Source organism: Natrix helvetica, assembly GCF_964273705.1.
Source record: "Natrix helvetica genome assembly, chromosome: 5".
NCBI lineage: Eukaryota > Metazoa > Chordata > Lepidosauria > Squamata > Natricidae > Natrix > Natrix helvetica.
In genome coordinates this window covers 107,008,160-107,025,241 of record NC_138551.1, presented here as the reverse complement: position 1 = coordinate 107,025,241, position 17,082 = coordinate 107,008,160, and the positions used below count along the sequence as shown (strand labels likewise).

At 42.5% G+C, this 17,082-nt stretch overlaps 1 protein-coding gene across 17 annotated transcripts in view; it reads right to left on the bottom strand.

Annotated features, from left to right (window-relative positions):
• CAMK2G (calcium/calmodulin dependent protein kinase II gamma) overlaps positions 1-17,082 on the bottom strand; it is a gene marked incomplete at its 5' end in the record, with an annotated part of 203,221 nt that overhangs the window by 61,447 nt on the left and 124,692 nt on the right. For all 17 annotated transcript variants that reach the window (XM_081954526.1, XM_081954535.1, XM_081954541.1 and 14 more), the window contains 4 exons: positions 2,071-2,154; positions 4,683-4,785; positions 10,583-10,655; positions 13,249-13,314. In XM_081954526.1, the coding sequence (XP_081810652.1) occupies positions 2,071-2,154; positions 4,683-4,785; positions 10,583-10,655; positions 13,249-13,314 (326 nt within the window). The remainder of the gene's footprint in view (positions 1-2,070; positions 2,155-4,682; positions 4,786-10,582; positions 10,656-13,248; positions 13,315-17,082) is intronic.

The window sequence follows — 17,082 nt, the reverse complement described above, 5'->3', positions numbered from 1 at the left end:
AACTCTCCCTGAGGTGAGATTAACTTCCACTCTCCTGACCCTTCCAAAAGAACCTGAACACCTGACTCTGCCAGTTGGCTTGGGGCCCCAATTGGGGGGAGGGTTTATCACGGTGGAGGTACTTGATCAACTAACAGCAGCTCCCACCTCTCCTCCACCATGCATTCCAGTCATTTCCTCCACATCTTCTGGTTTTAGTTATAATTTGTATTTTATTATGATTTAATTGTGATTTTATACATTTGTATATGTATATGTGTATATGTGTATGTGTGTGTGTATGTATGTATGTATGTATGTATGTATGTATGTGTATATATATATATATATGTATGTATGTATGTATGTATGTATGTATGTATGTATGTATGTATGTATTTGTGTTACAACCCCTGGTATGCCTAAAAATGGGAGGAAGGTCACTACTCCCTCTTTTTGTCCTTCGGCTCATCACAGAAGACCATGCAGGCAGAAAACCATATTTTTATTTTTAATGTTGCCTTTTTATATTTGTGTTGTATTTGTACTGATAAATAAATAAAGGGAGACTAGTATAGATCTATTTCAAGCTAATTAGCTCTCATCAGCTAGCCATACCCAGGTTCAAATCCCAGTAAGGGTATGGCTAGCTGATGAGAGCTAATTAGCTCGAAATAGATCTATACTAGTCTCCCTTTATTTATTTATCAGTACAAATACAACATAGATATATAATGGTTTTATTTTGATGTTGTAAGCCACCCAGAGTCACCTTGCAGCAAACACATTTAATAAATAAATAGTTTAGTCTATACTGGTTTTTACTATGTTTATTAAAACGCTCAATAAGTTTAGTTTAAAAAATTGATAAGTCCTGTCCCTTGTGTGCAAAGGACCACCCCAGCAAGTTGATAAAACATTTTATTTTGAATGAAATGAAATGTAAACAAAAGAAATATAGCAAGGTTAGACATTCCCTGATCTGTTCCTTTAAGATAATGCATGAATAAGGACATTTCTAATTGCTTGCTCATATGCTCCACTCATCAGACTTTATACAAATTAAGTGTACATACTTTCTAAGTGGTTGTCTGTACCAGTTACAGGTTGTAACAAAGCATCAGAAGTGCATTAATAAATCAAAACCAGGTTTATTACTCTAGCAAGCAGAGAACAATGTTCCCATTCATGCAGTAAATGTTCTGGTTTTTTTTTTACAATGAAGAGAGTATCTCAATGAGAAGTTTAAAAGCACCATTCATCTCAGACATGAATGAACAGCCAATCTGGACCATTTCCATTCTAAATCAGTTTGAGGCAAAAATGGACAACAAACCAGTCTTTTTTTACCCCAACTAATGCAAGTTTTTCCTTCAAACTTCTGATGAAGAGAGTTAAAGGTTTAAATACTCTTAATGGAACAGCAGATAATTGCTGGCTATATAAAGAAAAAGTGTTAAGCTACAAAAGTGCTGTTCCATTAGTTCCCTGGGAATTTCCATGAGCCAATTTTCTGTTAAAAGAAGAAAAACAGATAAAAATGTCTGAAAATTGAGATGCCTAATTAATCATCTAAATGCTAAAATAAAAGAGAGCTTTACAAAATATATTGTGATCAAAAGAAAAGTTGGATTAGAGTTTTGCAGCCAAATGTTGGTTAAAAGAAATAGATGTGTTGAATCTTTGCAAGACAGAACATGGTCATTTCACGATCCCTACATCCAGGCTTCCTTTCACTATAAGATCTGTCAGTCCAGATTCTATATTTCCATCACACAGGATAGAATCTGTCAATGTCCATCAAGGTTCTGTGTTACATAGGTCTATTTTCAGGAAACTAGTAACTTTCCAATTAATGAGGATGAACACCCTTAGGTAGCTGGTAGCACTGAGCCATTGGTTTCTAAAAAAACAGGCAGCAGTTGGATAGAGTATAGAGCTGCCTTTTCAATTTAATTGAGGAATATTACAGTCACAGGTTCATAGACTATTCTGAATCTCTGCAAATGGTCAGATAGCTTGATGCTCCTACTTTAAAGCAAACAAATCCCATAACCCAAACAACTATGATTAAAAGATAGAGGATCTTACCACATGCCCATATATCCACTGGCTTTCCATAAGGATCTTTTCTTAAGACCTCAGGAGAGAGGTAGCCCGGAGTACCTGCAAACCCTGTCAAAGTAGAATGCAGCACATCAGAATAAAGCTACTACCGTATTTTTCAGAGTATAAGACACATCTTTTTCCCTCAAAAAAGAGGCTGAAAATCTGGGTGCATCTGATACACTGAATACAGCATTTTTTGTCTCCCGAAACTCCGCCCCCTTCACCAAAATGTCCACTCATAGACTTTAGGCCTCCAGAGTGCTCCTGGGGGCTGGGAAGTGCAGAAATGAGCGAAAAATGGGCCATGTTTTGTCCCCCAGCCCCAGCAACACTCTATAAGCTTCCTAAAGGCTATTCATGCCCTTTTTTTTTGACAAAACAGAGACGCATTTTCGCAAAAAATAGGCTATTTTTTGCTCACCCCCCCACCAGGAGCACTCTACAAGCCTCCTAAAGGCTATTCATGCCCTTTTTTTGAAAAAAAGAGCCCATTTTCACGAAAAACGGGCTGTTTTTGGGTGGTTTGTAGAGTGCAAAAACTTTTTTTTATTTTCCTCTTCAAAACCTTACTGCGTCTTATACTCTGAAAAATATGGTAATTTCACAGATTACTAGCAAAGAAGCCTTCTGACACGGAGTGCGGGGGACGTGTTAGAGCTACCCCATGACTATCTCATGGAAAAGCTTCCCAGACTAGGCAATCTTGGACTAGCATAGGATGTCAATTAAATCAATTCCCCTCCCACTCCAGCCGTAGGGAAGATAATCATAGAATATGCCATGATTGATTCAGCTTCAATTAGCAGATGAAATCTAATGCTGTGGACAAATGTTAGTTAATATTTTAATATACATTGTATTTATATCCCATGTTTTCCCAGGGACATATCCAGGGGTTTCCTTTCTTTTATTTGCTTTTCATTCATATATTTGCAGAACTTACAGCCCTCTCCAATCAGCCAACTTTGAGCAATATACACCTGCCCACTGCATATTTGATGCAATGCAATGCAAATCAAGGTTTTAGCTTAGTGGAGCAGTCAGGTTTACACTGATTTTTTAAAGGCCAGGAAGGAGGGATCATTTCAAAAGCTGGGGGTGAGGTGGTGGTGAAATGAGATGACTGAGAAGTCAGGCCTTCATGGCCCTTGAAGTCTCTGGCCAGTCTGATCAGCAGGACATGTAAAGATCCAATCCTACTAAATTTCATTAGGCAGGCAGATGTTACTGGGAGAAGGCAGTCTTGCAGATACCACAGGTCTTGAAATATCTAAGATTTTCAAGGTGACAACCAGCAAATCAATGCCAATTCTGAAACCATCATCTCACTCAAGTTTCATCCATTATCTCACCAGACAATCAAGGGCCCCTCACTCTAAAACCTCCCAATCAACTCCCATCCAGTCCCATTCTCACCAGGAACTATCAGAAGGAATTCAACCATTTACTCTCCCCCCTTCCTAAAAATCACACTTCCAGTGTCCCCCTCTCTTCCCCCTCCAACTGCACCAGCTTCATTACATCTTGGAGTATCCAGCTCAGTTCTACAATGCAAAGCTCTCAAGGTAAATCCTCAGAGAAGACTCACACCCTGGTCAGCACTTCCTTACCCTCCTACCATCGGGAAGGAGATACAGAAGCATAGCCAGCCACACAAACAGGCTGAGGAACAGTTTTTATCTATGGGCTGTCAGACTCCTGAATGCAAAGTAATATCATAATTTATTAGTATGATGGACTTGCAGGGCCGGCGCAACACGTAACATGTTCACACTGATGTAATGGGACTGGGTGTTTGTTAATGTGATTTATTAGGTTAGGGATTTTTTTGGGTCTTCACTGTGAGCTGTATTGTATTAAGGGGGTGGTGGCGCACTGAGAGAGTTCAACCAATCTCATTGTACATGGGTTGAGCACTGACAATAAATAATAATTATTATTCTTATAAGGTAAGAGTTCTTGGAAGAGGGCATGGTTAAATCTCCCCATTGAAGGGAGAAGGAAGCTGCACGGGAGTGTGCTTCTCATTGACTGAGCCTATGGCAGCCCCGGCAAATGTGTCCAGATGCAGCAAAAAAATCTTTACCCAATAATTCACTGCCAAAGATCTTCTACTGGGCCGGACACTGTCCAAAGCAGCAAAGAAAGGATCTGCAGTATGAAGTGCTCTTCGGCATTTGGAAAATGGCTTCAGCTCTCACAGATATGCCAGCCACAGCAACCACAGATCTCAGGCCCTGCAAGTCTGTCCATCTCACTTTCTAATATTACATTGTTGACTTTATTTCAGGCTTGTCCCATTGAAAAAAATAAGAGAATGAAAGCTGAGGAATCTCATGTCCCAGAATTTGGCGTGTTAAACCAAGGATGAACCAATGTCCCTGCTGCAGAGTTGAGTGGAATGAAGCAATGAAGGGCTGCAATATGTAAGTGAGCAGACAAAATGGAGCTTGGGCTGTATCATCCACGCAAAGAGAACCATCCCCATTTTGGAGGAGAATTGGAAGTGTTCTTTAAGTGATAAGTTGCAACCCTCATTTTAAATAAAGAAGAAATTTAATTTGATGAAGCATGAACACTTCTGAAACACTTACCAAACCACGCCTGCTGTTCTCCTTGTACTTCAATTGCAAGTCCGAAGTCAGCCAGTTTGACAGCAGCCCCCTTGCACTTACTGGCAAGGAGCAAGTTCTCAGGCTACGTAAGAGACCCCAGAGAGAAAGACCTGAAGTGAGTATTTCTGCCTTAAAACCATTGCCCTCTTCTTAAAGTTCACAGCATCACAATCTACCCTTCTTTTAAAAATCCAGATTCTTACCTGCAGCATGGAAGGCAATGGAAGGGATGGACTAAAATCCATCCTCATAGCCGTGCACTGCAACTTATCAAACTCTTTCCCAAACATTTCTTATGCACCAGTGCGAACAGTAGGTGGCACTAATTCTGCATGGACTTCAGATTTCCTTGTGACATGTGCACTATTAGAAGTAATTCTGAAGGCAGCAGAACAAGCAAGATGAACTTTGCATAAATTCATTTAACTGCACAAAAACTTCAGTTACGTCTGCTGCACAGAAATTCCAATTATGTTCCAAGAAAAACTAAAATTATGCATTGAAATAATGCATCCTGCTAATTGTGTGGTGGAATAACCAAATTCATCTCCTCAAAGCCTCCCAAGTTCTACCTGGCACCAGGTCCAGGAAATTATCTTTCATACATTTTTACATTTGTACTCTATGCCCAACATAAACCCCTTCTTTTATGTTGTCACACACAAATGGTTCTAATGCTGGCTGATAAACAGGGAGATCAAGCTGAAAAACAACACAACCAACTTCAGTTTTTAAATTCTGCCGATTCTATGTTAATTCTCTTGACAGCTTTGGTTGATAGGAAGGTGGAGATTTTGCTCTCTCCCCATCTATGCTAAGAGTTCCATCCTTTTGCCCCCAGAATAACCCTCTGCAGATATCAGAGGAATTGGAAGCAGACGTCTAAAAAAAACTAGTCCCACAGATAATTTTACTTCTAAAGGATGGAATTTTGTAGCATGAATGCACATTGAGAACAAGCAGATGAAGGTGTCAACCATCCACAAGGCCTTGCATCCAGCCCCCTATTTGTACCATGCAAAGCAGTAGTTCTATAACTAAAAAGTCAATTAGATCATCTGAATATAAAAGTACAAGACAGGTGACACTGGATATTTATCGCCATGGTCTTAGGTCTAAAAGTGGATCATAATCCTCATATGCATCTGACTTTTTTGTCTTTTATGTTTCTGTAAATGTCAGCTATCTGCCTCTGCCATTTTATGCCAATGTGTGGAGAGATTCCTTCACAGCTCCTTATATCATTCTAAAAAAATATCAACTTGGCCACTCAATTAATCATGTCCAATGCTAGATCATATAAAAAGCCGTGCTCCTAGGACAGAATCCTGGGGATTCTTACACATTTTTGAAAATTTAAGTTGATGACTAGTGGCTCACCTTTATCCATGTGTTTATTAACACCTTCAAAAACCTCTAGTTTTATTATACAGGACCTTCCCTTATTGAAGCCATCCTGGATATCTTGAGCAAGGTCTGCCTCTAAATTTTTGATAATTTTATCTTTAATAGCCGTTTCCACTGTGGAGTCATTGGTGCTCTCTAAACTTGTGTGTTTTTCTGCAGATATTTCATTACTTGGCTAAGTAACATCCTCAATGCTAGAAAAGAATGGGGTTTGATTTGTTTGCATAGTTTTGCCCTATCCTTTTTTTGTGGGGTTGTTGTTTTCTCCTTGGTAAATCATTGATTAGAGTATTGTTTACTACTACTTTATCTGCTGATGCTCCTGATGTTGATCCCTGCTTATCTGGATGTTGATTGCTGGCAAGGAAGTGTTCTGATCTATTTTCTTTACAGCTTTTTATTGTCTCTTTTGAATGAAGTGTAAATATGATTTATCTGTATGTTCCTGCTGATATCCGGTTTGTCTGAATGTCAAGTTTCCAGGAATTCCCTAACATTTTTGGATTTACCATACCTTTGTCTACTGTGCTCATAGTTTCCAAGTTGAAACTACGGTTAAGTCTGTCCACTCCAATTAAGGAGTTTTCATTGTATCTTCTGACTGTTCATGGATGCATTCTGTTAGTCTTCTGTCTGCCTGTCCCATATAGTGGCAGTTACAGTTCTTACATTGTATGTTTTTCTCTTGAGCTATTGGGTTTTTTGGTTAACATATTTTGGAGAGTTTTCATTGGCATGGGTGTCATGGTAATATCATGTTGTTGTAATAGTCTGTTGGTTGTTTCTGTGATGTTTTTGACATATGGTCATGTTACCTTTTTCATAGCTGGTGTTGGTTGTGTTGCAGTAGATTGAGTGGTCAGGTGTTTTTCCATAAAGTTGTGTTTCCATTTTAAAGGAAGATGTGGTACACGTGGGCTCTTTCTCTTTTCTGGTGTCCTGGATTGCTGCATTGTATCTAAATAATGTTCTTACACAGCTTCTCTTGTGGGAGGTTGGTTGTTTTTGGTAATGGAGCACTTGGTTAGTGTGGGTGGTTTTTCGATAGATTTGTGTTTCTAATTTGCTGTCATCTCTTCTGCTGCTGAGGATAGTGTGTTGATACCCTCTTCCCATGTGAATTTTATTCCCTTAAAGATGTGGTTGATTTCATCTATCTATTTGTTCCTTTTTATTATAACAAAGGTGTAATCTACATATCTGATCCATACTTTTGGTTGTATGCATGTAAGTGCTATGTTTTCTGCATTACATTACAGGATCTAGGAATCCTGGCAGTGGTGATCCCAATTACCTATATTTGAGTTGGGTGATGTTCTGTCCCAAGCCTCTACAATATATACGGACGCAGACTTCGCTGTCTGCCACAACTAAGGAGGGAGATAAGCAACTTGGCTGGGAGCCCAGAAAGCTATCTCTATGAAACAAGGCTTGAACTCACGAAATTCTCCTAATCTTTCTCTATGGCTGGATCAGTAAATTGTTGTTTCCTGCAAAATTCCCCTCCCGTCGCCCCACCTATAAGCTCTCCAGGAGGGGCCAATCAGTAGCCACTTATTCCTATTTCCTTCTGTGACCGTGTTGTGTTGTGCAGTTGCTATGGATTCTGTTGCTAGTTTCTGGGTCTATAGATGTAAAGAATGTTATAACATTGAATTAAACCATAATCTCGTCTTCTTTTATTATTAGGTCTTTGGTGCTCTGGTGGCACTACAATGAGAACTGATAGAATATTAATTTCCCTCCGTCAGCAGTCCAAGCTGTTTTGTAAGTTATTTAACTATGCTATGTGTTGGGGTCCTTGGTAGTGATACAAATGGACAACGAGATATGTTGGGCTTATGTGTTTTGATGCATCCATAAAAGTGGGAGGGCAGGTCTCCTGCTTTTCATCTGGCAATATTCATCTTTTTGTGCTTTGACTTCCCTCGGTTAGATTGTTAAGAATACTCTTGATCAGGCTGTCTAGTTTCCCTATTGAGTTGGTGTTTATTAGGGTGTAGGTTTTGCTGTCTGCCAGTAATTATTAGGTTTTTTGCATGTATTGACATCCGTCTATAATAACTATAGTTTGCTTTGTCTGCTGGGAGGATGATAATGCTTTAGTCCTTCTTTAGGTTTTTGCTCTCTCTTCTGGTTTCTACTGGTTTCCTGGAGCAGATGTTAAACTGATAGGTCTTTAATTTCTTGGATCTCCCCGTGGACCCTTCTTAAAAATTGGAATTAAGATGATACCTTCTACTCTTCAACTACAAAGGCTGAATGTAGAGACCGGCTGCATATTTTAGTTAGAACGTCCACAATCTCAGCTTTAAACTCTTTATAATAATACTTGGATGTGTGGATGCCATCAGGGCGAAATGATTTGTTGAAATGATTTGTTTGTCAGTAATCTGAACTGAGTCCAGGAAAGATTATCTGAAGCCAGGTAGAATCGATTCAGCAAAAGCACAGGGTAAGAACATTTTTAAGAATAAGTGTGGTTATGTCCTGAAGCTCAGAATAAATGATACAGCAAAGTGCTGTGTCCCTAATAGAGCAGCTCTGTCATCATTGGCATGGAGATACCAATAAAAGAAAACCAGAAAAAGAAGTCATCCTCCTGCAATTCCAGCTAAGGCAGTATTTACTGAAGGAAGGACCATTCCTGAAAACACTTCTGGCTGGAATCAAATACACTGGCTGACTAATTTATCACAGATTAAACAAACAACTTTTGTGTAAGTAGTCCATGCAAGGGGCTGCACCTAGCCAATTCTCTCTGAGTCAGTATTTTAATGTAAGGTAATAAAGGAATACTAACCTAATACTAAGGTTGCATGCAAACAATAAGGAAAAAAACCAAACCCTGTAAATTACGTGGGCTCAGAGTTGGCTTGCTGTCAGGGGATGCCCTAATTAAATCATGAGCCTCGAGCCAAGCTTCAAAAGAAATCCAGTTATCTATTTGGAGCTTCATGTAGGCACGTTCCAAGTGAAGGCAACTCTGACCCCATGTAATTTACGTTTCAGCTCTGACCCTGTTTCCCCCACCCCCAAAGGTGGTTCCCTTGAGAGAGATAGTGGTGACTCTTCTGATGTATGGGATTTCCATTCTAATGTAAAACCATGGATAATAACTGATTAACTAATAAAACAAGCATCCTCTTTCTCTTATAGTATATCTGCACATAATGTATCTGCATTTGTTCCTCCTTCTCTTCACTTGGTTGAGGCATCATCAGCCTAGATGCAAAGTTTCACATGGCTTCCTTGCAGCAGTTGGCCTTCTTCACGTATCATGCATAGCTAGGGATTGAGGGAGACAACTTGCTTGGGTTACATAGATCATGCTGGTTTCTTGGTGGAGGGGCTTTTCAATTGCACTCATGGAAACCACTGGTGTCCAGTAGTAAACTGTAAACAGTTTGTGGGCAGCATCAGCAACCAGTGACACAATCAAGAACTCTCTCCACTTGATCACAAAAGAGCTGCAAGGACCAGTGTGTGCCATATGGCAGAAGCAGGACAATTTCCTCTCTCAGGAGGTTGCTCCAAAAAAGGTGGCCAGGTACTTCAAGGACACCATATGGTGCCTCGTGAACAAGCTCATCTAGTGAGGAGGAGGAGGATACAGGCACCAAATGCAAATCAATATCATGCAGATGACCTCATTTTTAAAGAAATGTGTATTACAAAAGCACAAAAGCCCTTCTGTCTTTTTGTCATAAGTTTACAAAGATAAAGAACTTTATGACTATTTTGAAGCCTGCTCTCTAATGATCAAACTTGCCAATGTGAAATTGCTGTTTACAAGGGCCACCGGTACTTCTATAGGTATTAATTTCCCCATCAAAGCATAAAACTATCTTAACAAACCTTTTTAGAAAACCTCGCTGCACCATGCAACTACCATGAGGTTGCAATAAGTATGGACATTATTTTCACTGATTCTGCATCATTTCTGGATCCATTTTTCCCTGCAACTGTTATCTCAGATCTCTTGTCAATATTTATCTTTAGCATTTTTAAATCCTTTGAATTATTATGCTACATGAATAGTTAGACCCACTGTATAACATCTTACGTGCATAATGAACACAAGGAAAATATGCTCTAACATGTATTTCTTTAAAAATTAGAATTAGAACTGACTGGCAAAAGAGAAATCAAGTAAAAGCTCCACCCATACGCCTTCTTGCAGCTGAATTAGATTCTCTAAATGGTAGTTATGATCTGCTACAAGCAGAAAGCTTATTTTTCTTCTCCCTCAACTACAGTACAATATCAATTGGAGATACCAACGTTTTTGCAAATTGTGCAGCATTTGAAGGGACCAGGGTATTAAATTAAATGAAAGATTATTAAGCCAAAGACTATGGTGGAAAAGCAAACCAATTTTATACTGCCCAAGACCCACCTGTGCAACTATCTTGATTTCATTTAACTGTAGCCTCCAGGCAAGTCTAATTTTCACTGGAGCCATGTATTACCTTTAAATCCCTATGTACAATATCATGTTGATGAATATGATTGACGCTCTCCAAAATCTGATGAATGCAGTGGCTGCAAAACAAACAAACAAAGCAGAAAAGAAACACGATTTATTGATTTATTTCTTGAATATATAAATATTTTTCTAGTGAGACTCCCGAGGCAAAATTATTATGCAATATCAGCAAATATGCTTTTTAATCAGGAACTGAAAATTAAAGTTTTAACAATACTGTACATAAAATACCACAAGCAAATATGAGCTATTATTGACCAGGCCCGCTGTCTGCATTATCCTATGAAGAAAATGTAACGCACAGCACTTTCTGCAGTTCAGCTCTGTGCACTGAGAAGTGCTTTGAAGCCTGACTCCTAGCCCCACCTTGACCCAGAAACCTCTTGCCCTGATCGAGAGATTTTTCAAGAATCCCTAAAATCTGCCAGACAAGACCCAATTCCATTAGCAAGTATTTATTATAACCTCTTTGCTAGCCTGGCTGAAACTGAAGATTCCCTCACCTCCTTCATATTGGGAAACTACCAGTGGAAAGTTTAAGTAGCAGTGCACGGAAGCACATTGCAAACATATCTGCACAAAAGGGCTGGGAGTCTTTGGAAGTACAGAGCATACTTAACTCACATTTTTACTTCCCTTGTTCCAGCTTTCAAGCTCCATGTTTTCCAGCAAAACAAAAAATTATCTCTGTCCCTCTCCCTTTGAATGAGCGGTGTAAGTGTTATCAACACCTATTGTATTAGTTCAACATTACACCTGCACAAAGTGCCTGCACAAAGCACCACACAAAACCTGCACATGTTCCTTAAGCTCATTTCCAGGCACTTATAATGAAAGTAGCATAACAGCTGGCAGAAGCAATTTATTGCAAAGAAGGAAGCAACTAATTTTGTACTGTAACAATTCTTACAGCATAAACCAGGGACATTTGCGTGGTTTATGCTACTCCATGGCCATAGTCACCCTGCTATGGGGTAAGTCCCATAGTAATTCACTGTTAAAGTGTTTTGAAGTGCAAATTCTGTTCAAATTTTATAACAAATGATATAATAAATGCAACAATAGAGAAGCTAACTGAGCATTCCTCGGAAGTGCCATTGGATGTAGACTACCCAGATGGGGGATGGGGAAACCAACTTGCACAATAAGAACCATTTGCATTAAGTGGAGGGATAGATTCTTGCTCTGGGAAACAGTGAGGCATCTCAACACATCCCCAGCAAGTACATGCCAAAGGCGCTGGCAAGATGAACTATTCTGGCAGGCTCTGCAACTATATCCCAGTACAGGAAGCAGGATGGACAGCAAGAATCCGACACACTCTGTACAACTAGAACAGAGCCAACACTTAGGAAGGCCTTCCAGATCCAAAATGGCAGCAGCAAGTGAACTATACTGCAGCAAGGGCCAAGCAAAGGGAAATGCTGCAAAGGGAAGAATCAGCTATGGATGTCATCTTCTGAATATACATGTTCTTCCAAAGCTAAACCAGACAGCAATTTCTAGCTATGTTACTCTGCAGGAACCAATACAAGAGCTTTGACACCTGTTTATAACTGGATGTTGTATTCCAAATATTTGTAGATTAAGTTTATATCAGAAGCATGACATAATAAGAGGAATAATTATATATTTATGCAGTCATTGTTTACACACACAAAATAAGTATTTACTTGCATAGAATGACTGCATTGGATATGACCTAAGCTTACTTTGCATTTACAAATTGTGGAGGATGGTAGAGAGGAACATTATATCACTCTCCTTTATAGAAAAAAAACCTTATAAAATACCACTGAAGACACAGTAAAAACGTATGTCATGAATAGATTGTACTCATGACAAAAGCAACAGATTAAAAATAACATTGTCTTTACTGTAGAGCTGCTCCTAACCAAACAACAGCAATGCAGATTTGGTAATGGGATTTTTTAAAAGAGAAACGCTAGGAAGAGAGAGTGTGTTCTTGAGAAACCAAGGTGCTATCTATAGGACGTAAAGAGAACCAGGGTTTGACTTTGCTCCACTTATCAGAGGTATATCCAATAAGGTGCTCTAAGGTCCCAGAGGAGAAGCAAGGCATAAATGTTATGAATCTTCAACAAAAACCTATCCGTAGTCAATATCAACAACAATGCACTTAAATGTAAGTTACAGTCATTTATTGTTTTGTCTAGTAAGATGGTTCAGACTACCCTGCTTTGCAACAGTGAACTAGATAACTAGCTTTAAAAAAAACCAAGAATTTAGCAGCACAATTTTATTGTACTACAGCTTAGAGTACTTGAACACCAAGTAATACAGTGAAGATAAGTAGAGCAAAGTCCACCTAGCCCCATTTTCATGTGTTAAAAACTGCCCTGTTAAACAGATTTTATAACATTTTAATTGTTCTCCCTATATTTATATAGTCTGGTCTAGGAATAATTTATTGTGGCAACTAATATCTAAAAAGGCTATAATTATACAAGTATTATGCCTAAATTGTATGAACAGCTACAGTAAAATGTTGTCAAGAAATAGTATTTCGCAGATGTCAGAACTGCCATCATATGTTGACCAGGTTGGGACAGGACTGACATTAGAATATTGGCCATTAATAAATTAAAAGAAAATAAAAGAAAACCATATTAAACAGCATGAACTTACCTAGCATCGGCTTCACTGTAGTATTCCCTGGCAACAATATCTTCAAATAGCTCCCCACCAGTCACCCTGGAATCAAACATAAACCATGAAATAGGGCATTGGTACTTACCTGATACGCCTCTTCTCATAGTGGGGGAGGAGTATCTAGGATGGGTTGACCTTGTCCTCTCTTGATTGGACTGAGTCAGATAAGCTCTTTGGGCCACTGAGCGTTGAGGGGAGTGGCAAACAGGTCGACCTCCGGGCACCCGAAGCGCTTTGCCACCTCTTCAAAGATTGCTGGCTGCAGTTTCCACTCCGAATTGTCCACCTCGGTCCCGCTGAACCAGTCGGCTCTGGTGTTGTCCACCCCTGCTATATGTTCTGCAGTCAGAAAAGGAAGATGTCTTTCGGCCCAACGCCCCAGTCTTTTGCCTCCAGCATGAGGGCTTTTGATTTGGTCCCCCCTATCTGTTTATGTGCGCTTTGGTGGTGATGTTGTCTGTGAGGACTAGAACATAGTTGCCTCTGAAAGAGTGATGAAACAGCAGCAAGGCTCAGCAGAAACTCCCTGAGCTCCAACAGTTTATGTTGTGAGTCAGTTCCGCTGGGCTCCATTGTCCCTGTGCCATCTGAGCTCGCAGATGGGCAGCTCATCCAAACAGGCTGGTGTCCGTTGTTACTGTCACCTGGTCTGGCGTTCTGAAGACTTTGCCCTTGGCTATCGCCGGGGACGTCCACCAAATCAGTGAGCGGGATACCTCTGCTGGTAGAAGGACTTTGATCTGGGAGCAATTCATGCACCTTCGCTGGAAAGGCAAAAGGAACCATTGGAGGTCTCTGGTGTGAAACCGAGCCCAAGGAACAATGCCAATGGTGGACACCATGGTGCCTAGCAACTTGGACAGCTTGGCTAAGGACACCCTACGCTCCCTGGCTATCTGGGCAGCTAGCTGCCTAAGAGAGAGCTGTCTTTCTGATGACAGAGAGACCGTGCCTGCCTCTGTATCTATCAGGGCTCCTAGATGGATCAGACTAGTGGAGGGATGAAGGTGACTTTTGGCGACGTTCATCGAAAAACCATGATCTCTCAGGACTGACATAGTAATGTCGAGATCCCGTAGGACACCCTTAAAGGAGGATGACTGTAACAGCAGGTCATCTAAATAATATTGAATTCGCACTGGTACCTGCCTCAGGTGCGCTGCCAATGCTGCCATTACCTTAGTGAAAACTTGAGGGGCCGAAGACAGCCCGAAAAGTAAGGCTCTATACTGAAAGTGGTGCCCTAGGTAGCAGAACCTGAGATATTGACGGTGTTCTGGGGTTATAGGTATATGCAGGTAGGCCTCCATGAGGTCTATGGAGGTGAGGAAATCTCCCTGCCTAACCCCTTCCAAGATGGAATGCAGTGAATGCATCTTAAACCTCTGATAGCGTATGAATCAGTTCAGGCGTTTCAAGTCAAGAACTGCTCTCCAGCCACCTGAGGCCTTGGGGATCACAAACAGAATGGAATAATATCCCTGGCCTAATTGCTCTAGAGGTACTGGTTGGATAGCCCTGATGTCCAAGTGGTGTTGGATGGCCTCCTCCATTAGCAACCTGCGGGTCAGCTTGTTTGAGACAGGGCAGATCCAGAAGGAGCTCGGGGGGACGGAGAGAAACTCGAGTGAGAGGACATAATTAATGGTGTTCTGAACCCACTTATCAGAGGATGATAGGTCCCAGCAGTCGGCAAAGCACACCAAGCGACCTCCAATGGGGGGTGAACTAGGTCTAGGTCTAGTTTTTGCGGATGGATGGAGTGCCCACTGCCTCCTCCTCCACCCCCTCGAAAGGGCTGCTTCTGCTGTCTGCCCTTCTGCTGTCTATCTGGGAATCTCTGCCTGGAATGGAAGCCTCCCTGGTACTGCCTGTTGCCTGAATACCCCAAATCTGACCCCCGGAAGGAATCCTGACCCCGGAAGGAGGACCCAAAGCCTTGTCCCCGAGGGTAGGAGCATCTGGGGTATGGAGCCGCCCTGAAGCTGTTCTTCTTCGGGGCTGTGGGAAGCACCTTCCGCTTGTCCTTGTTCTCTACCAGGAAGGGATCAAGAGCTGCTCCAAATAGGGAGTCCCCCGTGAATGGGGCTGATGCCAGGCGCCACTTGTGGCTCACGTCTGTTTGCCATTGCCGCAGCCAGAGCAACCTGTGAGATGCCACGGAAGAGGCAAACCTGGCTGCAGCTAAAGTGGCATTTGAAGAAAATTGGATGGCAGCCACCAGCTTGTTGATGTCTTGGTGTGACCTGACATCCGAAATGGGGATCCGCTGCTGGAGGTCCTGTAGCCACAGAAGAGAAGACCAGTTGAAGAAGGAGGTGGTGGTAGCTGTTTTCACTGCCCAGGCTGCCGCTTGGTGGCTCCTCTGTAACGTGAGATCAGCCTTTTTGTCTTCTGGTTTCAGAGCATCCTCTGGTTCCCTGGGCATGTTGGTAGGTATATGCAGGGCCGTAACAGCTGCATCGATGACGGGTTGCGACAGCACCTGTGCCATGTCCTTGTCCTTGTTGAAAAAGGTCTTGTCTGTAGAGGTGGGCATGGGTCCTGCCATGGGGGATGTCCATTGCCGCTTGACCAGTTCCAGAAAGGACTTGGGTATGGGCACCGTGTCAGTCTCGATGGGCGGCTCTTCAAATATGTTCTTAGCTGAGAAGCCCTGGGGGTGTATCAGTGTTTCTGCTGGTCTGTTGCCAAGTTTGGCAGCTGTCTTGGCCTTGAACAGCAGAGATTTATACAGGGAGGGCTGGAACAATCCGGAAAAGGTAGGTTTAGGAGGAGGCATACCTTCATCTTCCGAGAGTTTGCCCTCTCTGATTTCGCCCTCCTCGGATTCTGAGTCACTGTCTTCCTGGGATGAGGCTGGGGACTTGGAGGGTACTCCTCCTGGGGCTCCAGCCGCTCAGGGGCCCCTGGCCAGGGTGCCAATTGAGGCTGCACCTGTGGCTGTTGAAAGGCTGCTGCCATGCATTGCTGGAAGGCCTGCATCATCATATTCTGGAAGTCTGAGAACCCTGCTGAGGTTGGCTATCTAGTCCGCATGCCCCCAGGTGTGGGGGGGAAGTCCTGAGGTGATGGTGCCATTGCTGATGCACATGGGGATGATTGCCATCCCTGCGCAGCTCCCCAGATGCCCGAGGTATCGAAGGGGATCCTCACCTGTAGGGGGGGGGCTTCCCCTCTGCAGGCCTGCTGGGGGAAGACAGTCCAGATGGTCTCTCCTCAGGTTCCCAGACAGGGAGTGCCTTTTTACTGCTGGCTTTGTGGCAGATGCGCTTCAATGCTTGGTGCTTCTGCTTTTCGTACTTGGAGCTGGGCTTGGGAGATTTGGATCCACAGCCTGCTTCCTTGGCCCCTCTGGTAGTGACGTGTTTCTTTTTGGACTTTGCCTTGCCTCCCCCACCCCTGGCTGAAGCCTCTGAGAGGGTTTCTGACCTGCTTAGTCAGGGCTCCTCAGTGCCTCCGATGGGTTTGCTGGTTGCAGGGCTGGGTGCTTGAGTCCTGCCGGCATACTCAGAGCTGCTGGGGGCCGCCATCTTGGAGCACGTGGAAGCGGCTTGTGCCTTTGCAGGCTGCTGCGTGGCTGCCGCTGCCGCTGGGGGCTCTCTCTTGCGTTCCCCTGCCCTCCGCTGCTCTTTCCAAGCTGCTCCGGCTCTCCTTGTGTTTTCGGCGATCTCCTGTAGGCGCGGGTGCTCCGCGGCTCTTTAAAACGCCGTGGTTCGTCACTCAACCCCTGAGGGGAGCGACGAAGTACTCCGGCACTTTTAGAGCCTCATCGGGTGTTCCTCGCTGCAGAGGCTTCTGCGGAGCTTC